Genomic DNA, 25,353 nt, shown 5'->3' on the forward strand with positions numbered 1-25,353 from the left:
TGTACTCCCGCCAACTGAATTACATGTAGCTTGAGACCAGGAACTCTCTCAAACCCTTTTTCTCTGCTCCCCTCTACACAAGATGGGCTGTGCGACACATAAAATCCCAACTCCTAGCCGAAACCGGTTTGGCTCAGTGGATAGAGCGTTGGCCTGTGGACTGAAAGGTCCCGGGTTCGATTCCGGTCAAGGGCATGTACCTGGGCTGCAGGCACATCCCCAGTGGGAGATGTGCAGGAGGCAGCTGGTCGATGTTTCTCTCTCATCGATATTTCTAACTCTCTATCTCTCTCTCCCTTCCTCTCTGTAAAAAATCAATAAAATATATTAAAAAAAAAAAAATCCCAACTCCTTAGTACTACCGAAGGTCTCCCATGAATAAGCTTCGCTTTCCACTAGGTCTTTGAGTAAGAATGCAATTCAACAAAAATTTACTAAGACAGTTGCTAGGTTCTGTGTTAGTGACTGTCATATTGACATGATATTGCCCTCACCACAATCCCTTAGACAAAATATTACTATCCTCATTCTACAGATTAGGAACCTAAAGTTTAGAAAAGTTCAATCAACACGTCCAATATAATTCCCCCTATAGGTCTCTTGACTCCAAATGCTCTGGTCTTGCCACAATGCCCCTGTGGGGCCCAGTATCCCATCCTCTAACCCAGTGGTTCTCAACCTTCTGGCCCTTTAAATACAGTTCCTCATGTTGTGACCCAACCATAAAATTATTTTCGTTGCTACTTCATAACTGTAAAGTTGCTACTGTTATGAATCATAATGTAAATATCTGATATGCAGGAAGGTCTTAGGCGACCCCTGTGAAAGGGTTGTTCGACCTCCAAAGGGGTCGCGACCCACAGGTTGAGAACCACTGCTCTAACCCGAAGTCCAATCACTGTTCCCTAAACATGCCCATCTTACATTCCTCCATGCCTTTGATGGGCCTAAAATGACCCATGCAGACTTCCTACCCCTTATTCTCCTAAAACACATTGCTTTTGCACATCATCTGCAGAATGTATTGTACCTGACTTGTTTTATACTTTTTTTTTACTAGGTCAGGGAGTAAGCTTTCTTCATCTACATATCTCTTCAAAACACCTAATACAGGAGCAGCAGGTTGGTTCATCTCGGCGCTGGTGGGATCCGCCGCCATCCGTACCCCAGGGCCTCCGCCATGGCTCTGTGCTACCCCATGGCCGTGGGCCTCAACAAGGGCCACAAGGTGACCAAGAACGTGAGCAAGCCGAGGCACAGCCGTCGCCGCGGGCGTGAGGCCACCAAGCACACCAAGTTCGTTCGGGACATGATCCGAGAGGTTTGTGGCTTTTCCCCCCATGAGCGATGCGCCATGGAGCTGCTCAAGGTCTCTAAGGACAAGAGGGCCCTGAAATTCATCAAGAAAAGGGTGGGGACACACATTCGCGCCAAGAGGAAGAGAGAGGAGCTGCACAATGTCCTTGCAGCCATGAGGAAGGCAGCAGCCAAGAAGGACTGAGCCCCAGCCCCTCCCTGTCTGTGTAATAAAACCTGTTCAGAAAAAAAAACAAAAACAAAAAAAAACAAAAACAAAACAAACACCTAATACAGTTCACTTCACACAAACTCAATAAATGTTGGATGGGGAGAGAAGATGATGTGAAGATAGAAGCAGAGGATGGAGTGATACAGCTATGAGCCAAGGAATGTGGGAAGTCTCCAGAAGGTGGAAGAGACAAGAAACAGGTTCTCTCCGGGACACACACTGGCTGATATTTTAATTTTAGCCCTATAAGACTGGCTTTACACTTCTGACCTCCAGAACTATAGTTGAATAAATCTGTGTTGCCTTATACCACTAAATTTGTGGTAATTTGTTAGAGCGACAAGAGGAAACTACTACCAACCCACAATGACTACCTTATAAGCACGTCTAAACCACAAACTAACCATTTTAGGTGAGGCCAAGTCTCCAAACATCTCAATCTGTGATTAAAGTAATCTAAGATTTCAAATGTCCCTAGCTCAGCTGCCTATGAAAAGCAACAGTAAATCCTGACTGCAGAAAGATCAAAATTATCTGTATAATTTTTGTTATACTATCACTGATACTCAATATAAAATAACCTGGTATTCAAAAAGACAAGATTTGGGAAGATGGTGGCATAGGTAAACACCGGAGACCGCCGCCGTGGACAACCACTTCAAAAATACAACTAAAAGTCGGAGCGGACATCAACCAGAACCACGGGAAGGCTGGCTGAGGAGAGTCTCTTCAACTAGAAGCAAAAACAACAGCATTCCGACGCTCAGCGGAGGCGCAGTGTGGAAAATTTAAAGGTACGGCGGTGCGGTGGTGAGCGTGCGCGCGCAAAGCGGGCTGGCGGCTGAGGGCGCGATTGTCGTTTTCACTCAGGAGCGAGTCTCAGACTCTGGGCTACAGATCCGGGCGAGTCTCCAGGGACCCAGACTCAAACGGGAGAAGCGGGACTGTCTAGCTACGGCCCCTCCGAGGTTTGCAGCGATTGCTGGGACAGAGAGGCAGAGCCCCTGGGGACGGACTGAGAGCGGCCATACCTGCTCCCTCCCCCCCCCCCCCGCCCTGTTGAGCCCGCCCCGCCCAGGCCCTGCGCACAACCATTTGCCGACCGCCTCAGGCAAGGGCTGGTCTAGCACCTCCCCTGAGGACTGAAGTTTTCCCATAGCTGATTTCCACCGCCAGTCGGCCTGATGGTCAAATCCCTCTAGTGTTAACTACAACAATTAAGGCTTCGCTAGAACAAGACTGCGCACAGAGACCACAAGGGGGTGCACCAAGAAAGCATAAAAGATGCGGAGACAAAAAAACATGACAGAAATGGAGGATATGGAGCTAAGAATCGCAATTTTGAGGGCTTGCCATAAATTTGTGCAGAGCCTCACGAAAACTAATGAGACCCTCGATGCTACGATAAAGAAATTAGAAAGTAAGCATACACGGACTGAAATAAAGAATATTATACCCAATAGCAGACCAGAGGAGTGCAAGAATCAAACCAAAGATTTGACAAAAAACACCCAATTGGAAAAGCATAATGAAAAAAGAATCCGAAAGTGTGAAGATAGTGTAAGGAGCCTCTGGGACAGCTTTAAGCGGACTAATATCAGAGTCATTGGAGTCCCAGAAGATGAGAGACAGCAAGATATTGAAAACCTATTTCAAGAAATAATGGCAGAAAACTTCCCCCACCTGGAGAAAGAAATGGACTTACAGGTCCAAGAAGCGCAGAGAACCCCAAACAAAAGGAATCCAAAGAGGACCACACCAAGACACATCATCATTAAAATGCCAAGAGCAAAAGACAAAGAGAAAATCTTAAAAGCAGCAAGAGAAAGAGGCTCAATTACCTACAAGGGAATACCCATACGACTGTCAGCTGATTTCTCAACAGAAACTTTGCAGGCCAGAAGGGAATGGCAAGAAATATTCAAAGTGCTGAATACCAAGAACCTACAACCAAGATTACTTTATCCAGCAAAGCTATCATTCAGAATTGAAGGTCAGATAAAGAGCTTCACAGATAAGGAAAAGCTAAAGGAGTTCATCACCGCCAAACCAGTATTATATGAAATGCTGAAAGGTATCCTTTAAGAAGAGGAAGAAGAAGAAAAAGGTAAAGACACAAATTATGAACAACAAATATGCATCTATCAACAAATGAATCTAAGAATCAAGTGAATAAATAACCTGATGTACAGAATGAACTGGTGACTATAATGAATCAGGGACATAGAAAGGGAATGGACTGACTATTCTTGGGGGGGAAAGGGGAATGGGAGATTCGGGAAGAGACTGGACAAAAATCATGCACCTATGGATGAACTCAGTGGGTGGGGAGTGAGGGTGGAGGGTGGGGTGGGAGCTGGAAGGAGGGGAGTTATGGGGGGAAAAAAGAGGAACAAATGTAATAATCTGAACAATAAAGATTTAAAAAAAAAAAAAATAAAAAAAAATAAATGTTGGATGAACCCATGTATACTCACTGACTGATTCTTTTATCACTTTGGTGGGAGGAGATGAGAACATTTGTAACCTGCAAATTGGCTAGAAATATTGGGGCAAACATTTTTTCTCTTCAAAATATGGAAACAGTGCTACAGCTCAAAGCTGATGGAAAGTTTCAAATCTGAGTGTCCCCACTCCATTAAAGAATGTGGTGATTCTATTAAACTCCATGAAATAAGTATTTTAAAAATTAGTCTTATTAACAAACAGACCAGATATCTTGATAATAAAGTTTAATAGAATAGTAATCTTTTTTAAAAAAATGTATTTTATTGAATTTTTACAGAGAGGAAGGAGAGGGATATAGAGTTAGAAACATTGATGAGAGAGAAACATCGATCAGCTGCCTCCTGCACACCTCCTATTGGGGATATGCCTGCCACCAAGGTACATGCCCTTGACCGGAATTGAATCTGGGATTTTTCAGTCCGCAGGTCAACACTCTATCCACTGAGCCAAACCAGTTAGGCTACAATAATAATCTTGACAAACTGAAGCCAAAGGTATAAAAACTGAAGGAAAGAGAGAGACTAGGGGGAAAGCATTACCTGGGGGGATTAAGATCAGAAGCCAGGGAGATGCTTTGAGTTTCAAAACTTCTGGACGGGGGAACATCATTAGATCAGTGTTAATACTGGAAATGAGTCCCTGTGGAGATTTAGCCTCAGCGACTTTCAATTTTTCTTTCTCTTTTCTTCTGCCTGTGTCAACAGAAAATACAATATTATTAATAATGTTATCTAATATAGGTACTTAGAATTCACTGTTTACAGAAAATATCTGTTCTTGAGTTAGCATGAGTTTGCTATGGCCTTGGACCTTGCTATAGAGAGCAGAGACCCATGGTGCTATTGGCTGATATGATACTTCTCCACACATACATAGCGAATGTCTATCATTTCAGTATTAGGCAGAAAAGTAGAGATTATATACTAAAGCAAGAAAAATTCTCAGAATTTTATAATATCAGAACTAATCCCTTTGGTTAGAAAAATAATAATATTTAAATTAGCATGATTACTACTCTACTAGAGTCCTGGTGCATGAAAATTCATGCACTAGAGGGGGGCTCCCTCAGCCCAGCCTGCCCCCTCTCACAGTCCGGGAGCCCTCAGGAGTGGGAGGCGACCTGGCGATCAGGGGAAGGCAACGCCCCCATCACACCTCTGCTGCTGCCACTGCCGGCAGCACAAGCCTCGGGCGGCCCTGGTTACCTGAACCTCGGGGAGCCCTGGGTGGCTGGGCAGCTGACAGCTGAGGCTTGCCTGCACCTTGGGCCAGCCTGGGAGGCTGGGAGGCTGAGGGGACTGGGGGACTCCGGAGGCAGGCACCCTGGCAGGGCTGAGGGGACTGGGTGCTGCCATCGTGTGGCTGTGGGCACTGCCATCTTTGAGGGCGGGCAGTCAATTAGCATATTCCCTCCTTATTGGCTGTTGGCGTCGCCATCTTTGCGACGGTGTGAGGGTCAATTAGCATATTCCCTCTTTATTAGATAGGATTATACAAATTGATCACATAGCACCATCCACCACTAACATTTCTATGACCAGAGGCCTGGTGCACGAAATTTGTGCACTGGAAGGAGGGGGGGGGTCACTCAGCCTGGGCTGCACCCTCTCTTAATCCAGGACCCCTCAGGGGATGTCTGACTGCCAGTTTAGGCCTGATCCCTGTGGGTCTAAACTGGCAGTCAGACATCTCTCTCAAAATCCGGGATTGTTGGCACCCAACCGCTTACCTAACTGCCTGCCTGCCTGATCGCCCCTAACTGCTCTGCGTGCCTGCCTGATTGCCCCTAACCTCCTCTGCCTCAGCCCCCGCTGGCGCAGCTTAGTCCAGAAGGACGTCTGGAATGACGTCCAGAAGGTCATTCAGCTGTACATCTAATTAACATATTACGCTGTTTTATTATTATAGATTTGCTTCTGCTCAGTTTCAAGTAATTTAGAAAACATTTTATAAAGTTAAATGAAATGATTATTAAATGATCTATGTTTACATTTTACTTTACAAATAACATCATAAACAATAAAAAGCCAATATCCCATTATTAGAGATTAGTTAGGTAAGGTTTCTGTTTGATTTTTTTACCATAATACATTTTTAAAAATATGACCTCTAGCTTCTTTCTTGTATATTTCTGTGTTTTTTCCCCCCAGCGTACATGTACAGACAGTCCTCATGTTACATCGGACTCGACGTACATCATTTTGGGGAATAAGTCACCATCTTTCATTTATTTATTAAAAAAAAAAAGTTCCGTCATTTTGACATATGTACATATGTGCTTTATTTTTTTTATTATTTACCACAAGTAAAGGTCAGGAAATGTTATCTTTCTTTTAAATTTTTTTACTGTTTCACTTCATTACTGCTGTGTATGTGCTCCATGTGAGTGACGTAGGTGCTTATGTAGGTGGTTCCGACTTACAGCAAAAATCACGTTATATCATGCCGTAGGAATGGATCTCCAACATAACCCGAGGACCTACTGTACTATATATCATTTTTAAAACTCAAAAAGGATAATGTCCTTTTTGAAGTGATTAAAGATCACTTGTGAATGAAGGCGGAAAATCCCTGTCCCTCTCACCCCAATCATGCCCTACGTACGGCCAGGCTGGGGTGGGGCACAGCACTGACAAACAAGGCCTCTTTTTCTTTCTTTCTTTTTTCTTTAATATATTTTTATTGATTTCAAAGAGGAAGGGAGAGGAAGAGAGAGATAGAAAAATCAATGATGGGAGAGAATCATTGATCAGGTACCTCCTGCATGCCCCCTACTGCGGATCGAGCCTGCAACCCAGGCATGTGCCCTTGACCAGAATCAACCCTTCAATTGGCAGGCTGACGCTCTATCCACTGAGCCAAACCATCTAGGGCACAGGTCTTTTTCTTTCTTTTCAATAGGTCAAGTTCACCAAATAAGTACCTGTGAGTGTAATTTCCCAGTTTTTTTCTAATCAGTTCTTCCAGTATTTCTACCACATTTGTCCAGATGTGATCGAACACTTCTGCAGCCGCAGCGTCTTTGATACAGTCATGAGGGGGAATGGGAGGAAGTCCGTGCTTGTGCCACATCCCACAGTGGTGAGCTGATTTCTGTTCAAGGTGTTCATTGTCACTAAGGACAAAATCCATTCTAATTAATAAAAGAATCAAGGGCTAAAGGTAAATAATGCTACCTATCTACCTAACACGCACTCATCAATGTATATTATACACGTATAAATAAACGTCACATTCTTTTTTAAAACAGTGCATTATTTTTTAATGTACCAATTTTTCATCACAAGGCAAATTTTTAGTATATAATATGTGTAGCTTTTGTTTAAGAACTAAATATGCATTTAGTGCTAAAACTGGACCATCCCCTTTGCCCTCTGTACAGCCAGGTATAGGATACCAGGAGCTCCTGGGCACCAAGTCATGTTCACCATTATGCTAAACACAACTCTTGTTTTCTATCTGTACCATATTGTCAAAGACAGCCTGTCTGGCATGGCTCAGTGGTTGAACGTCTACTTGTGAACCTGGAGGTCACGGTTCAATTCCTGGTCAGGGCACATGCCTGAGTTGCAGGCTCGATCCCCAGAGTGGGGCACGCAGGAGGCAGCCAATCAATGATTCTCTCCCATCATTGCTGTTTCTCTCTCTCTCTCCCTTTCCCTTTCCCTTCCTCTCTGAAATCAATAAAAAAATATATTTTTAAAAAGACAAGAAAGGAAAGCAGTCTTCTAGCATAGACATTTCCTGCCAGGAACCTGAAAGCTTTTGAGAGCACAATACTCTCCAAAGAATGGAAAATCTTTTGGAAAGTGAAATATGCACTAAATGAGCATGTAATCAAACTAAATACCAAATAAATTAATATTATGAAACCATTAAGTCAGTGCCAAATAAAATTCCACTCACTCTTCTTTTCTGTCAAAAGCGAAATATTCTTCGATTTTTCCATCCACATGGTAGACCTCTTCCTGCAGGGATGAACATGCTGCTATGTCGGCTACTTCTGTGCAGTCGGGACCTGGCAGGGCCGGGGCTGCAAGTGCTGCTGGGAGTACTTGAGAGCTGGAGATGCACAGCCTACAGGGAAAGCAGATTCTCCATGGGAGCTTGTTGAACGTCAAGAATACAATGTGTGCATGATCATGGTAGGTCTTTAAATGATCCAGAAAGCACAGAGTCCCAAATGTAAAAGTCACTAAATATTACATTTAACAAAAGTCATATCTTTAGAAGCAACATTTTAACACGGGCATCATTAAACATTGTAAGGGCTTCTTGGAAGCCTAAATTATTCTATGAATTTGCATCCTCTTTGCTACAATGAAAGGATGTCATGGCACTGTCCCAAGTACATCAGACTCACATGGAGGCATTCATTGAAATCTGTTAGTGAGCAAAAGAAAATAGCTGGAGCTGTAGTTCTTCTGCTGCTACTGCCTTGGGGCTTAGGATCCAGTAGTTTTGATTTTTGTATCTAGCTCACCTTTCAGAGATTCTTTGAAACAAAGGTTGAAAAGGTAACTCCCTTGCCCAGTCAATGTGGCTCAGTGGTTGAGCCTCAACCTATGAACTAAGAGGTCACAGTTTGATTCCCGGTCAGGGCACATCCAAATTGTGGGCTCAGTCTCTAATGCGGGGTGTGCAGGAAGCAGCTGATCAATGACTCTCTCATCATTGATGTTCCTATCTCTCTCTCCCTCTCCTTTCCTCTCTGAAATCAATAAAAATATATTTTAATTCCCTTGATATCGGTATTACACACACACACACACACACACACACACACATTATCATCATCGTCATCATCATCATCATCTGGAATCAGAAGCATCTTATAAAAATAATGCTCTGTACCTGCCCTTCAGTGCAATTTAAACATACAAAGTGGTGGAGCCGAGGCTCACGGCTGAGACAGACATGAAAAAGTGTAATTAAAATGCCATTAAAACTACCTTTTGGAACCAGTTTGTAGGAACTTACTGCCTGATGTTGCTGCTGCGTTGACAGGCATCCGGGGAGGATTCGTGACCTGCAGAGCGAGGCTCGCTGGCCTGGAAGTGGCGGACCCCTTCATCGGTTGGCAGGATGACCTGTCTTCCTAATACTCTGCAAGGTTTAAAAAAAGAGAAAGCTATTCATATTTTTACTGGATAAGGTAAAGTGTTTTGCAGCTTTAAAAGTCATATAAAATACTATTTTGAAGGAACGTGTATGAAACAATAAGGAACATACTGGCACATGGGAAGTATCCTGGCATCACCAAAAACCACAGGCTTTAAGGGAGAGGCCAGACTATTCTTGCCACTGACAGACTTGAGGCCAAGTTCTCAGGCGTCTAAGCCACTGACTCAATTTGTTTGATTGTGTAGGCAAGACAGAATGATAACAGTCACCTGGAGATAAAGTCTATCAGATCCTTACATCTAGGGCACTGGTTTTCAACAGTTTTCGTCTCCTGGCACACGTAAACTATTTACTAAAATTCAGCGGCACATCAAGAAATACTATATATATATATATTTTTTGCCTCATGAATTTTTAAAACATGTCATACCTGCCTGTTTAGTCAGGGACACTGACTTCTTTTCCCTTAGATTGCCAAATAAAAAAATGACAATAGCCAGCACAACAATAGCCATCGGTTGTGAATGATTCAAAATTACACTTATTTTTATTGTCATATCAGCAAAAAATATATTTCTGGTGTGCCACAGAATTTTAGTAATTAGTTTACGTGTGCCATGAGATGGAAAAGTGCCGGAAGCTAATTCCAGCATGTCATGCTTGCAGAAGTTTCATCAAAACGTTGGTGGCACTTGGGGACTCAGCAAGGGCTGAATCACATGTGTTATTGCCTGTTGGAAATGGCTGAGGGCATTTCCTCAAACCTGAAAAGGATGCATAAATGATTGCTTGCTGCCAGACAGCTGAGGGCATTTCAATCTACATGTTATTGCCTCCTACTGGCCAAACACCAGAACAGCTGAAAGCAGTTCCTCCAATCTGACAATGGATTCTGTATACCAAACCTTACCCTTTGATGTGTATTATCTACCTTGCCTTAGGACAAATTGTGTTAATAAAAAGCAAGGGGTCCAGAGATTCAGGAGAACTTAGTTCCTTTAGCTAAGTTTTCTCTAGCTCCCCAAAATGCCTTCCAAAATTATGTTTCGTCTCTACTCTTGATTAATTTATGCTGCAGCCCTTCTCCAGATTCCTGAACCCTGAAGTAGAAAATCAATAATAACATATGTCTCTTAGGAGGGAATTGCCTGGGTACAGCCTGGGAGAGGGCTTACTTTCCATTTTCTCTCAATTGCATTTGGCTGCTTGTGCACATATTCTCTATCAAAATGTAAATAAAAGTGTTTAAAAGCAACTGTAGGTTCTGGAGTAATGTGCATTCTATAAATGAAAGCCATAAGAGTCTCTCTGGATAATTACATGAAAAACCAGAATTTGGACAGTGTGAAGCCATGACTCACAGCCTTCTTCCCACCTGTACACTCATGAGCAGAGTGCGAGTGGGGGTGGCAGGGAGTGGGCAGGAGGTGGGGCTGCTTATCAGAAGTGAGAGCACATCTCTGAAGAGGTCCTGAGTGACTCAGAGCTGACTCCCTCCCAGCGTCCCCTCCCACACTTTGCAAATCGCTGCTGTAAGATGGTAGGAGGAAGAGGGGCAAGTGGAGAACTGCTTTTAATGAGAGCAAAGAAAAACAGAAAACAAGAAAGTGCAGGAGATAGAACACCCACGGGCTACAGTGGAGGCTCCCAGTCACAAGGGCTTCACAAAAGCCCTGACCGGGATGCTCAGGGGCACTTGAGGGGCTACAGGGGCAGGAGGCTGTGCAATCGGCAGAGCACCCAACAGAGCTGTGACTAAAAGCTTGCCTGGCTCCAAACCCCACTCCCGAAAATGACAAAGATATGGTCAAAGTTAACAGTTTCCACAAGAGTTAGAAGGTGAAAGTAAAACATCTGCTTAGAAATCCTCTAACCAGGGCGATTTTTTAGTTGTTACTTCATCCAAATTTCCCACTTGAGTTCCTACTGTTAGCATCTGTCCTGAATTTCCAGCCATAGATACTATATAATAAAGAGGTAATATGCAAATTAACCCTCACACCCTCACAAGATGGCTGCCTACGACCAGCCCGGCAGGGGAGTTACTGAGGGACAACCAAATGACTGAACAGCAGCTTGTGTGGGGTGACCAGGCCCGCAGGGGGGTTAGTGAGAGACAGCCAAATGACTGAGCACCAAGCTGTGTGGGGCAACCAGGCCGTGGTTGGTGGGGTGTTAGTGAGGAACGACCAAACGACTGAACAAGCAGGCAGCGTGAGGCGACCAGGCCGGCAGGGGGTTAGTGAAGGACAACCCAACAACTGAACAGCAGGCTGCATGGGGCGAACAGGCCAGCAGAGGTGTTAGTGAGGGATGACCAAACAACTGAACTAGCAGGCTGCGTGGTGAACAGGCTGGCAGGGGGAGGCAGTTTGGGGTGACGAGGCCAGCAGAGGGGGCTTTAAGAGGTGACCAGGCCAGCAGGGGGGGCAGTTAGGGGCGACCAGGCTGGTGGAAGGGTGCATTTGGGGGTGACCAGGCCAGCAGGGGGGCAGTAAGGGGTGACCAGGCCAGCATGTGGTCAGTTAGGAGCAACCAGGCCGGCAGGGAGGGGGCAGTTGGCGGCAACGTGGCTGGCAGTGGGGGGCAGTTAGGGGTGACCAGGGAGGCAGGCAGGTGAGGGATTAGGAGCCAGTGCTCCAGGTTTGTGAGAGGGATTGTGCCTAAACCAGCAGTCGGACATCCCCCGAGGGGTCCCGGATTGGAGAGGGTATAGGCTGGCCTGAGGGGAACCACCCTCCTGTGCACAAATTTTGTGCACCGGGCCTCTAGTCTCATATAAAAAAATTAAATGTAACACACCGAGAGGGAGGGGAAGGAAGTAGAAAAAAAACAAAACTATTAATAGCTGAGACTTTGAGTTATGGGAGTATAAGTTATTTTTGTTTTTCCTTATATGTTCTGTATTTTTAAGATTTCACGTGTGACATAGAAATGATTTTATATGTATGGCGATGTATGTTTAATAGGTAATGCTTTTAAAACTGGTAAAAAGATATTTTTAAAAATAAGAAAGCAGCCTAGCTGGTTTGGCTCACTAGATAGAATGTTGGCCTGCAGACTAAAGGCTCCTGGGTTTGATTCCAGTCAAGGGTACATGCCCGGGTTGTGAGCTTGATCCCCAGTGTGGGATGTGCAGGAGGCAGCCGATCAATGATTCTCTATCATCACTGATGTTTCTATCTCTCTCTCCCTCTCCCTTCCTCTCTGAAATCAATAAAAAAAATATATTTTTAAAAAAGAAGAAGAAGAAAGCAGCCCTAGCTGGTCTGGGTCAGTTGGTTGAGTGTCATTCTATACCCTGGTTCAATTCCCTGTCAGGACACATGCCCTAGTTGCAGCCTCCATCCCCAGTAGGGGGCGTGCAGGAGGTAGACAATCAATTCTCTCTCACGGATGTTTCTCTCTCTCCTCGTTTCCTCTCTCTCTCAAATCAATAAAAACGAGAGAGAGAGAGAGAGAGAGCCCTAACCAGTTTTGCTCAGTGGATATAGCGTCAGCCTATAGACTCAAGGGTCCTGGGTTTGATTCCTGTCTAGGGCACATACCAGGGTTGCGCCCCAGTAGGGGTTGTGCAGGAGGCAGCTGATCAATGACTGTCTCTCATCAATGATATTTCTATTTCCGTCTCCCTCTCCCTTCCTCTCCAGGAATAAATGTATTGTAAAAATAAAATGTATTGTAAAAAATAAGAAAGCAACTGTTTACACATTGTAACCATGCAATGATCCAAAGCATTCTGAGACATACTTCATCTCTCCAATAGCAAATGGAGCTCCTTTTGGTAGATACTGATGCAATGTAACATTTCATTAATTTTAGTTTTATCTGAAAATAAAACTGCTTGTTTACTTTTAGAAATTCACGGCCAATCTCCGATTTTGTTTGCCTTATTCATTATGGGCATTTTTTTTTTTTTTGCAATCAGAAGTGTTTCATAGGTTAATACTTACCAGGTATATTTATCAATGGCTTTCTGCACATTTCTTGCAAAATGTGTAGGTAAAGGATCTTTGCTTTTTAGAGAAAAATTGTGTCTCCCAGATCCTTCTGACAGTCCTCTTCTGAAAAATAAAATATTAAAAGTATTTATAATGTAATAATTTTATTAAGACTTTCAGAATTTCATTTTGTATAAAGTTGCTCCCTCCCTCCTGCCATGTCCCCCTACACCCACACATGTGCACACACATGCTACATAGCCATCCAATGTGAAGGAATCAACATTACATTTATTTTATTGTCAGATCAGCAAAAAACATATATTTTGTTGTGCTGCAAAATTTCAGTAATTAGTTTATGTGCTATCAGATGAAAAAGGTTGAAAATTGCTGCACTTTATAGATAGATCAGGTTGATCTTGCTCACTGCTATTAGCAAATGCTACCCTAGGAAAACAGTTCCTGTTAACTTGCACCTCCCAGAACATGTCTTAGTATGCCGCTCTCTTTTTGTTTGTTTTTATTTCTTTAGACTTTTTAAATTTTTCAATTACAGTTGACTGTCAGTATTATATTGTTTCAGGTGTACAGCATAGTGGTTAGACATTTATATACCTTACGAAGTGATCCCCTGACATTTCAAGTACCCACCTGGCACCATACCTACTTATTACAATATTATTGACTATATTCCCTGTGCAGAACTTAACACCCATGAATTTGTACTTCTTAATCCCTTCACCTTCCTCACCCAGCCCTCCAACCCACCTCCCATCTGGCAACCATCAACTTGTTCTCTGCATCTGTGAGTCTATTTCTCTTTTGTTTGTTTACTTTGCTCTTTAGATTAAACATATAAGTGAAATCATATGTTATTTGTCTTTTTCTCTGACTTATTTCACTTAGCATAACACCCTCTAGGGCCATCCATGTATTTGTAAATAGTAAGATTTCTCTTTTTTCATGGCCAAGTAATCTATCTCCAAGACAGAGGCGCTGGCCAGGTATGGGGGTGGGGGTGGGGATTACTAGAAAATGGACACCTTGAAAGGACTTTCAGACCATTTCTCCAACTTCTTCCTCTGCTTTTCCCCACGTCTTCAAAGTCTCTGGACTTCTGTGGAACTTCTTGAACTTCCAGGTTCAGTGTAATGGCTTATACATTTGACCATAGAATTTAGGAGAATTCTGAAGAGGCACTTGAGCCCATCCGCTCAATGACTGCCCAAGGTCACAAGGACAACAGGGATGGAGCTGGTCTTTCCACGAACCACAGGTTACTGACATTGTAAACTAAAAACAGAATCTGGCCCTAACCCGTTTGGCTCAGTGGATAGACCATCAGCCTGTGGACTCAAGGGTCCCAGGTTCGATTCTGGTCAAGGGTATGTACCTTGGTTGCGGGCACATCCCCAGTGGGGGGTGTGCAGGAGGCAGCTGATCAATGTTTCTCTCTCATCGATATTTCTAACTATCTTTCTCCCTTCCTCTCTCTGTAAAAAATCAATAAAATATATTTTTTTAAAAATTAAAAAATAGAAACAGAATCTGTAACATTTACCTTCGGGTTTTCTTTTTATGTCTTGTTTTGCTTCGTTGGTTTCTCTGTCTTCCAGTCATGCATTATTGTGCTGTTCTTTCATGCAATATACGGAACATCTTTAATTCCCTGTGAACTATCAACTCCTACATCAGCCCTACAGTCTAGGAAAATGTACACAACTTACAGGATGCGTCCTACAAACCTTAAAACTTGATGTGGTGGGACATTTAAGCTTCAATTACAAACCACGTAGCCATAGAACAGCTCTATGGTAGTTCCTTATATTTAGAGATGAAAAAATTCCGCTCAGTGGGTACATTTAGGGCTGTTCATTTGCAGACAGGACCTACTTTTTGTTGTAAACGGAAGTGCAACAACTGAACCATGCATTAATTTGTTGATATATCAAGGTTAAGGCCGAGTCCCAGTCTCCTGAGTCACTCCATTCTAGTTGTCAAGGAAATGACTGGATCATCTACTTTTACTTTGAGAAAGCTGCCTCCTGATCGCCCACAAACCAGTGCCTGTAGAAATTCAAGTCTTCAACAGCCATCGCAGCTTCAGTTGTGTATTCCTGTTAAGTAGGGTTGTGTGAAATGAGCCCTGTATGCTGCATGGGCTGAAATGCAGAGTATTTTCTGGAATGAACTGGCCTTCGCGAACCTGCCCCTCCCTATAAAACACCCAGGCTGTCCTGACTTAACACAGGACCTGCTAGAAGCAACCTGGGCTGGGGATTGCAGAAGTCAAATCAGATGTCATGGATGCTTCTGAGAGCCAGTGAGCGACTTCACCTGGGCGGCCCGCGTGCTGTGAGCACGAGAATGTCATGAATGGATGCGGGAACAGAAGAGACGGATTCCAGCTTTGCAGGCAGAAACCAAATCACGCACACTGCACAAACATCACCCGCCAGAGTTCAGCCACTTCCCTTCCCAGATCAGGACTCACCCAATCACGATCAGCCCCAGGCCTGGGCTCGCTTCTCCCGGGCCCGGCCCCGCGCCTCCAGGCCTGGGCGCCCCGGCGCGCCCGCACCCCGCGCGGAACCCCTGCAGGCGGCGGGCCCCGCGCCTTGGCGCCCCCGGGACCTCGGCTGCCCGCCCGCCCAGCGCTGCGCCCCCCGCGCGGCTAACCCCGGGAACCGCGAGCCTCCAGCGGCCCGGCCAGGGGCGCTCCCGGGCGGCGCAGCCGGTGGGCTAGGCGGTTAGCCGGTGGCGCAGGACCGCCCTCTCCCCGCCCCCCACCCTCCCCCCCAGATCCGCAGGCCCCGCCAGGGTCGGATTCCTGTGCGGCGGGCGACACCTCCGTCCCCTCAGCGCAGGCCTTTCCCTCCTCCTCCCATGGTCGCCTTGCTAGAGGTCGGGTTGGGTCCCCAGCGCCCCCTCTTCCCAAACCTGGGCGCCCTCCCCGCCCCCACCCGCCCACTTCCCACCCTCCCCACCTCCCCCTTTCCCAGGACCCTGACCTCCAGGAGAGCACGCGGTTCCCCTTCCGGCCACCAGAGGCCAGATTTCACATTCCCGTGACCTGAGCTTTGGCTGAAGGTTGCTCAGCCTCTTGGCACCAGCTCCAGGGGCCTCTCCTGGCCTCCAGGGAGCAAGGGCCTGGCCTTCCCCCTCCCCGTGCTGTCTGGGTGGGAAGGTGTGTCCAGACAAGTGTTTGCTATCCTATATAATAAAAGGCTAATATGCAAATCGACCGAACAACAGAAGGACCAGTTGCTGTGATACACACTGACCATAGGGGGCAGATGCTTAAAGTAGGAGATGCCCCCTGGTGGTCAGTGCCCGCATATAGGGGGAGCCTGGCTCACGGCTGGCGAGCCTAGCAGCTATGGTGGGAACCTCTCCCGCCTCCATGGCAGTGCTAAGGAGCCATCTGTGGGATATCCCCAATGGCGCAGGCTGGGCTAAGGGATCCACCCCACCCCTGAGTGCACAAATTTCGTGCACTGGGCCTCTAGTCTATAAGTATATCTCTCTGTATATAAGTCTGTAAGTAAGGATAAAGATGTGCTGTAGACCTGGATGTAGATGCATCTTATTGGTGCCAGTTCTCCGGAGAACCCTGATTAATACTTTGGTGAAATTGGAATGAAATATAGAGTTCAGTTAATAATGCATCATCGTTGGTTCATTAATTGTGACAAATGTACCATAATAATATGAAATGTTGATAATAGGAAGCAACTTTTCTGTACATTTAAAGCTGTTCTAAAATTAAAAACTTCTATTTTAAAATGTGTTGAACTCCTCTATACATTTAAGTGTATTTTATGAGTAACTACTTTACAAGAAGACCAATAAAATAATGTTACGTTTATTTATTTTAATGTGAATAATATAATAATCTTAGGAAGTGCTAGTAAATTATGAAGTTCACAGCTTATGTGAAATTATAGAGAAATATATCATCAATATATGATTTAAAATAAAAAATGAAAAATATATTACGTAGGTGGCAAAATTTATAAGGGCACTATTTTTAAATAATCACAAGAAATTTCAATAGTTACTAGTATATCTTATAAATAATAACATAAACTTGCTTTATAGGAATTTTTTTTGAGGACAGCCTATGTAAAGCAAAATACAACTACAGAGTGTCCCCAAAAATGTACACACACACTTTGAATAATTATAAAAGCAGTGTTTGTTAAGATACATTTCATTTTCAAAATGTAATAGAACCAGCTGCTAAAGTGTGTGTGTACATTTTTGGGGACAACCTGTATGTTAGTATATTTGACTGGATTAACATTTTATGCGATACTGCTAGAACGCCACTAGATGTCAATCTTTCCCATCTTTTGTCACTGAAAACCATGCCAGATGGATTTTAATGTGCTTTTGTTGCTATTTGCAAAATGTAGGATGGAGTGAAAATTCATTTCAGTGCAGATGTAGAGTCCTGTTTAGATAGGAAATCACTTTTGCAGCGGGCAGTATCTAGTATGCACAGCCAGCAGAAAGCGTCCAGATGCTGACCCACCGTGGATGAATGCTCTCACTCCTGCAGGCAAACAGGGTCCCGGAACTACATACTTTACTTCTCAACTCACAACCGCCTGAAAGGTGGCTACTTTTTTGTACGGGAAAGCAATATTAAGTAAGTTACCAAGGACAAACAGTTTTACATAGATCTGTCCAGTGTGACTTCAAAAGCTTACCCTTTTTAAGATTCATCTCAGATCTTATTTGCAGATTTCTGCTCTCAAGTTCCTTTTTCATAAGATCTTCTATGACCATCTATAGTTGATTTATCAAATATGTTCTATAACAATATTCGCTAACATTTCTTTAATACTTGCCACATCCCAGGCCGTTTTAAACACTGACATATCTGTTAGTGCATTTAAGCTTCACAATAATTCTTTGAAGGGGGAAAGACTGTGAGTAGCATTGTGCAGATTTGTAAACTGAGGCACAGAGAAGTTGATGGTTTGGCAGAGCCACAGTCTAGCTTAGGCCGTTGGTGACAGACCTTACACCTGCCGAAAATACCGAGAAGCTAAAGCTCACTATATATACCAAAGAATAAAAAATTGTTTTACAATTTAGAGGAAAGCTGTAGCTAAAAAGAGATAGCAGAAGGAAAAATTATTAGATTTTTAATATGAAGAGTAAAATACTTAGAGTCCTAAGTAATCTATGAGGCCTACAGTTTATATAAAATTGTAGAAGGATAAAGAATTAGTATAATTTTCAAAACAAAACACCTATATTGATTATTTAGAAATGTAACAATTTCAAAATGAGCACTGAAATATATCCGGGACAATAATTTTAGGTGAGATCATAGGAAGTTGCCAGTAGTATACTGTTTTGAACCAGAAAAACAGAAACTTTATGTTACAATCTTATACGTTGGTTAAATGGGTTCAATAACATTTGTTAACATCCAGTATTTTTTCCTCACTTTGAAGCATTTACTTTATGATACATTTATCAGTAGAAAGTGAAAGAAAGAATACATATCCTACCTAATAAAGAGGGAATATGCTAATTGACCCTCATGCTGTCGCAAAAGATGGCAGCACCCACAGCCAATAGAAAAGAAATATGCTAATTGACTGCCATGTCCTCAAAGATGGCGGCGCCCACAGCCACAAGATGGTGGCGCCCAGTCCCCTCAGCCCAGGTGGGCCCAGCCACTCTGTGTTCCTGCCTCTGGAGTCCCCCAGTCCCCTCAGTCCTCAGCCACCCAGGGCCGGCCCGAGGCTCAGGTAACCAGGGCCAGTGAGGCTTGTGCTGCTGGCAGTGGCAGCAGCAGAGGTGTGATGGGGTGTCACTTTCCCCTGATTGCCAGGTTGCCACCCACACCTGAGGGCTCCTGGACTCTGAGAGAGGGCAGGCTAGGCTGAGGAACCCACCTCCAGTGCATGAATTTTCATGCACTAGGTCTCTAGTCTATAATAATAAAACCATAACATGCTAATTAGACCAGACAGCCAAACGACCTTCCGTACGTCATTCTGGACATCATTTCAGATGAAGCCACAGCAGTGGGGGCCAAAAGCAGAGGCAGTTAGGGGCGATAAGTCAGGCAGGCAAGTGGTTAGGGGTGATCAGGCAGGCAAGCAGGCAAGCGGTTAGGAGCCAGTGGTCCTAGATTGCGAGAGGGTGCAGGCCAGGCTGAGGGACTCCCCTTCCCCCGTGCACGAATTTCGTGCACGGGGCCTATAGTCTACACTAATAAAAGTCAAACATGCAAATTGACAGTACCTTCGCTACACCTTAAGCCACACCCACCAGCCAATCAGAGTGACTATATGCAAATTAACCCAACCAAGATGGCGGCCAGCAGCCACAGAGCTGGAGCGAGCAGTAGGCTTGGTTGCCCAGTGATGGAGGAAGCCAAGCTTCCTGACTGCCGCAGGTAGCTCTGAGCTCCACTCAAGGCAACAAAGTTTCAATTATAGAAAATAAATAAACCCCAGATACCTGCTTTCAGCTGGCTGTGGCCACAAAGCTGGAGCTAGCAGGAGGCTTGGGTTGCCCCTGGCGATGGAGGAAGCCAAGCTTCCTGACCTCCTTGGCCGGCTCTGAGCTCCACTCAAGGCAACAAAGTTGCAATTATAGAAGGTAAATAAATCCCAGAGTAAAAGAAAAAAAATATTAAAAAGGAGAGGCTGGGAGCTTCTGTCACTGGGGGGCTTGGCCAGCCTGAAAACAGCCATCAGCCCCTCACCCAGACTGGCCAGGCACCCCAGCGGGACCCCCACCCTGATCCAGGACACTCTTCAGGGCAAACAAGCCGGCCCCGACCCATGCACCAGGCCTCTATCCTATATAATAAAGGGTAATATGCAAATTGACCCTAACAGCAGAACGACTGGGAATGACTAGTAACTATGATACACACTGACCACTAGGGGGCAGACAATCAATGCAGGAGCTGTCCCCTGGTGGTCAGTGCACTCCCACAGTGGGAGCTCTGCTCAATCACAAGCCAGGCTGATGGCTGCCAGCACAGTGGTGGTGGTTGGAGCCTCTTCCGCCTCCTCAGCAGCACTAAGAATGTCCGACTGCAGCTTAGGTCTGCTTCCTGCTGGTAAGTGGACATCCCCTGAGGGCTGCCGGGATGCCAGAGGGATGTCTGACTGCCAGTTTAGGCCCAATCCCCCAGGGAGCGGGCCTAAGCCAGCAGGTGGACATACTATGAGGGGTCCCACACTGCAAGAGGGCATAGGCCAGGCTGAGGGACCACCCCGAATGCACAAATTTTTGTGTACCAGGCCTCTAGTAATTAAATAAAAGCCCACAAACAATCCAAAAACTGCTTTATAAATATTTTTATAAAGAAAATATTAAGCATTGAGCATCTGCCCCCTGGTGGTCAGTGTGTGTCATAGTTACTAGTCATTCCAAGTCGTTCTGCTGTTAGGGTCAATTTGCATATTTATCAGGCTTTCAAAATAAAAACAGCCCCTAATTCTATTCTATGAAGAGTTCAATTTCCCAAACTGCAACATCAAAATAGTCAAATTCCCCCCCCCAAAATGTTTTTTTAATATTTGATTTCATTTATTCTTTTAACTAGAGGCCCAGTGCTCCAGAGCAACCATTGATGTCTGTTTCTCATATTTTCATTGTTCCTCTTCCCTAGCAACTAATCAGGTAGCCATAGAGGGATATGAGGTCAGAACATTGGACTATTTTCATAGAGTACTCATTCAGGATTGCAAATTGTGTCCTAAAGATTGTTTGTTTCTTTCATAAGGATCTTGCTTTTAATTCATAGAATAGTAAAATCTTCAATACATTAGGTTACTCTCAATGCAAGTAGAATCATTTCTAGAATATGCACTTTCAGTGTTTAAACTGCTAATTATCTGATTGATTCCAAGCTCTTACAGCTGGCTAGCCTCTCAGGATGGAGCCCCACTAACCTAATTCATAAAATTATCGGTGGTCTCTTTGTCACCCACGTATTGCCTTCAAAATAAAGATACAATATCTTAGACTGGAGTCAAGATCATTCAAGCTGGCTCCATGCTACTTGTGAACATTTTCTTGTCCTGGTAACCCTGAGCCACCTTGTGCTCCAAGCAGGGGTCCCCAGCACACTTTCTTGAACCCATCATACCCTTCTCTGCTTAGGAACACTTCCTGCTCATGTTGGCTGCTGCCTGAAGCACTCCGCACTCCCCCTTCTCCACTTCTTGAGGGTAGTGGTTATATATTCCTTGTTTTGTCCACAGAGATGAGCAGAGTCAGATAGAGAGAAATCCCATAGTTTCATAGCTGTGATAGACTTTTAGAGAGATGAGATCTACTTAGAGAAAATATATTTTAAAGTGTTAAACAGATGAAATAATATCAAAGTGAATAAAATAAAGAATGTAAGTTCTTCTTCTCCATGGACATCCCATAAGATTGACCAGTGCTTTTCCTCCCAGACATTAGTCCAGCTGCAGAGAACTAAACCATTTTTCTCCCCAAAGATGGCATTACATTATGTACTCTGTTCGGCAACTTTAAAAGTTTATCTTTCACTTACTATTTCCTGAACCTTTTTCCATGTCAGGACAGATGGATGACTTTAAAAAAAAAAATCAGTTGGAGAAAAGCCTTAAGCATGTTTCTCTCTGCCCAGAAGAGGCCCTGCAACCGGTACAAGTGCTGCCAGTAAAATGCAGGGAATTGAGCAAAATAGGATCCAGGGCATTTCTCAGTATAGGTCATCTTCCTTGGCACCTTCCCGATCACTATGGACCTGCTCCTAGAGAGGGACACTCCTAGCCCAGCGCCTCTGTGGGAAGGATCACCTGTAGAAAAGAGAACCAGAGTCAGGATTGAGGTCCCACTACCTGAAGAAGGAAAATTCCTGGTCAGTGAACACAGCCATGGGCAGAATTGGGGCATCCTTCTCACCATCATTCCCTTTCCCTTCCTTCCTTCCATAGGCTCAGTGGTTTGTCTTTTGAGAGTTACTTCATAATTACTGTTCCTTTCTCCAACCCCCACTCTGCCAGCATCTCTTATCTCTCCCACTTCCAGAGACCTAGCCCTTCACCCTCTCCACCCGCCTGATGTTCTCTTTGGCCCGAGGATAATTGGGAAACCATTGGGATCACAAGAACATGATTCAGCTCTCCCGTGACCTGATGACGAACTTTACCTGCTCCCTCAGGTTGGAGTCCCAGGTCAGAGTAGGGAGCTGCTCTGAATGTCCCTGATGCGCAGCCAGGATGCACCCCACCTCCCGCGCGCAGCCAATCCCAGGAGAGCAGAAGACACTCCTGGTTGCGCAAGGGAGCATCATGAGGCCAGGCGCCCAGCCAGGGAAAAACTAACCCCCCAAACCGAACTTCCAACTCGGCGCCCCGTTATTTCCATTCTAAAACGTACCGCTCACTCCCGTTAACAGAAGTCAGCGCACCCCAGCCCCAGTGCGCCTCTCCATGCTGAAGTTGCCCCTAAATTGCACCCATTCTCCTCCCCACGCCACTCAAGTGCCTCCATGTCTTCTCAGCACTCTCTGCCTTCAGAATCCGCCTTCCGGGCTTTCGTTTCTGCTGGAACCAAACAGAGGCCCGTGCGCGTTACTAGGCGTTTGTCTGCATAACAACCTGGCAGTGCTTTCCTCCGAGCCGGGTAGGCTCCAACCCAGTCCCGAGCGGGCAGGGCGGTCCCTGCACGGGAAGTCCCGCTTCTGGGCACCTGGGCTGGTGCCTATGGGTTGCAGGAGGAGGGAGAGGTGGTTGGGCCGGGCGCCACCTCTTCCCCCGCCCTCCTGGCCCGCCCGCCCGCCCGCTCGCCCCCGGGAATGTCGGGACTCCTCCCAGTGCCCAGACTTGAAAGGCAGGGGCTGGTACAGGCCTGGCCCCAACTCTCGCCCCCAAGGTTCAGGGTCTCAGTCCCCGTACAGAGCCGACCGCTGGCGCGATGGTGGCCGTCTGGCTGGTGCACGTCGGACAGAAGCTGCTGCTCTGGGGCGCGCTCAGCGCCATCTCCCTGGCGGGCGTCACCCTGATCCTGAGATTCTTGCAGATGATGGCGACCTACGCGCATAACTGGCTGCAAATGAGGCCCATCCTCAGCGTTTCCGGCGCCTACCCTTTGGTGGGACACTCGCTGGTCCTGAAACAAGGAGGGAAAGGTAAGGGACTGCGCGCCCGGGCCGGCCGCATCCCCACCACGGGCTGTTGGGCCCCTTGCAGGGAACCGCCCGCTTACCCGCCTGGAGCAGCAGGACTGAAAATGCAGGCTGCTTGGTGAAGGGCGACTCTATCACCCCCTGGATAATGGGTTCCTGATTGCTCCAGTTGTCATTACACATAAGTGCAGTGTTTCTAAACTCCCGTCCTTCTGCCTTTTCTCTTCTCATTTTCCCAACTCCTGGCTGCTGCTATCTGAAAACACCACCTGCAGCCCTAGGAGGCTTGGCTCAGTGGATAGAGCTTTGGCCTGGGAACTGAAAGGTATTGGTTTGATTCAGGTCCAGGGCATATGCCTGGGTTGCCCGCTCCATCCCCAGTGGAGTGCGTGCAGGAGGCAGCTGATCAATGATTCTCTCTCATCATTGATGTTTCTCTCTCTCTCACCCTCTCCCTTTCTCTCTGAAATCAGTAAAAATATATTTAATAAGAAAAACAACAACAAACACCGCCTTTTTTCTTCTGTCTTTACTGTTAAAGTCCTAAAGGTAGGACAACTTGTAACTTAGTCTCCCTCTCTCTCTCTCTCTCTCTTTCTCTCTCTCTCTCCCTCTCTCTCTCCAAAATTAGGGACGAGAAATGCACTTGAGACCAGAGCCTCTCCCTCCAGAAATCACAACACTTCACCACAACTTTCATTTTCCTCCTTGGTCCTTCTAAGGAGGTTGCATAACAACATGAATTATGATGTTATCCATTAAGACCTTCCCCAAAAGTCATACAGCAAGTTTCAGAAATCTTATTTGTTAAAGAGTTTATTGTTGTTTTTATTGAAATCATCTTTTGAAGCTGATAGCCTTTATGTTATGTTATGATAGGGGTAGAGGGGTCACTTTAAGTTAGAAAGCTCCTAAAAGTCCCTGATGTTTGCATCCCCCATGAGGGAGGGTGAGTTAGATCTTAGCACTTCATCTTCGTGCCTGGATAAGTTGAGATGCCCAGAACTGAAAAGATTTGCCCCAAATGACATATTTTAAAATGAGCCCAGAACTAGAATCCAATCACCCCTCAGTTTAATTGAAGACGTTTTATAGACTGAACATCAATTCCAAAGCTTAAAGAGTTATTTCTTTTCCACTTTCCTTTCTCCAAATAAAAATAATGCTGTCATTTCAACTTCACAGGAACACATGAGGCCTCATGGGAGAGTGTTACCAAAATACAGAAAATGTTTCTGGCAGAAGAAATCCCAGTAAACTTTTAACCAACCAGACATCAATGCGACTAATGCTGCAAGTGATGCAGCAGGTTTTGATATGTGAAAACTACATTTGTAAACATCATCACAGTGAACACTAAAGGCACAGCTAATCTTCCCTTCTACCCAAAGGCTTTATAATTTTAAAAAATAATAATAGAAATATAGACACCCCCCCCCCCCCCCCCCCCCCGCAAAAGGAAACAATATACCTAAGAAATCTCATCATAGTCTTTTGGGGGAATTTTTCTAAGAATTGAAATCTCTAGTGAATAAGATCCATTTCAAAACAAACTGTGAGTTATTGGATTATTTTAAGTAATTCTCCTTGTAGTTACTTTTGGAGAGAAGAGAATGCTAACACATTATCTTTCTCAAGGGGACTTTTTAATGCATCAAAAACTACTGGATATAGGCATGAGACCAACCTTTGCTCCCTTTCTGCTTGTGACCAAATTGCTTGACTCTGGCAAGTTGTTTAAACTCTTTAAGTTAGAGTGTGTCACCCTTAAGTTGTAAACATCACTATATTACAGTTACTTTGAGGATTACATTTTATGCCTGCATTTTCTAGACCATTGTCCAGAACTTGGCTTGAGTCCATTTTTTCATTGTCAATCATGCACTTATTTGAGGCCCTCCTTTGTGCCCAGCATTGGGCTCAGCAAAATTGGGCATAGCACAACATTTAAAGGTATATTCCCACCCTCAATACCCTTATGTCTTATACAAGAGCCTGTGCCTTTCATTGTGTGGACACCATCCACATTCTGGCCTCAGAAGTATCACCTGGAGAATTGCAATTGACTTCCAACTAGGCTGTTGAACTCTATCTTTTGCTTTTTC

At 45.0% G+C, this 25,353-nt stretch overlaps 3 protein-coding genes across 3 annotated transcripts in view; 2 read left to right on the forward strand and 1 right to left on the reverse strand.

The window, feature by feature from the left end:
• Positions 1-17,895, reverse strand: part of LOC139005843 (protein FAM149A-like) — a 30,346-nt gene extending 12,451 nt beyond the window's left edge. The window contains 10 exon segments of the mRNA XM_070408059.1: positions 4,582-4,648; positions 4,651-4,728; positions 6,960-6,984; positions 6,986-7,151; positions 7,943-8,113; positions 9,017-9,142; positions 10,677-10,727; positions 13,114-13,224; positions 15,596-15,758; positions 17,817-17,895. Coding sequence (XP_070264160.1) covers positions 4,582-4,648; positions 4,651-4,728; positions 6,960-6,984; positions 6,986-7,151; positions 7,943-8,113; positions 9,017-9,142; positions 10,677-10,727; positions 13,114-13,224; positions 15,596-15,758; positions 17,817-17,895 — 1,037 coding nt within the window.
• On the forward strand, positions 1,149-1,506 carry LOC139005930 (large ribosomal subunit protein eL36-like). The gene has a single exon (XM_070408242.1). It carries the CDS (start codon positions 1,181-1,183, stop codon positions 1,499-1,501), a length of 321 nt encoding a protein of 106 aa, XP_070264343.1. The 5' UTR covers positions 1,149-1,180; the 3' UTR covers positions 1,502-1,506.
• Positions 17,896-22,921: 5,026 nt separating the features above from the next.
• Positions 22,922-25,353, forward strand: part of LOC139005929 (cytochrome P450 4V2-like) — a 30,657-nt gene continuing 28,225 nt past the window's right edge. Inside the window, exon 1 of the mRNA XM_070408241.1 lies at positions 22,922-23,251. Coding sequence (XP_070264342.1) covers positions 23,038-23,251 — 214 coding nt within the window. The 5' untranslated portion in view covers positions 22,922-23,037. The remainder of the gene's footprint in view (positions 23,252-25,353) is intronic.

The sequence above is a fragment of the Myotis yumanensis genome, unplaced genomic scaffold, assembly GCF_028538775.1.
Source record: "Myotis yumanensis isolate MYYU_CA2020_CCGP unplaced genomic scaffold, mMyoYum1.0.hap1 SCAF_3, whole genome shotgun sequence".
Classification (NCBI taxonomy): domain Eukaryota; kingdom Metazoa; phylum Chordata; class Mammalia; order Chiroptera; family Vespertilionidae; genus Myotis; species Myotis yumanensis.

Coding starts and splice junctions, on each gene's coding strand:
- LOC139005930 (XM_070408242.1), top strand. CDS start 1,181: ATGGCTCTGTGCTACCCCATGGCCGTGGGCCTCAACAAGGGCCACAAG.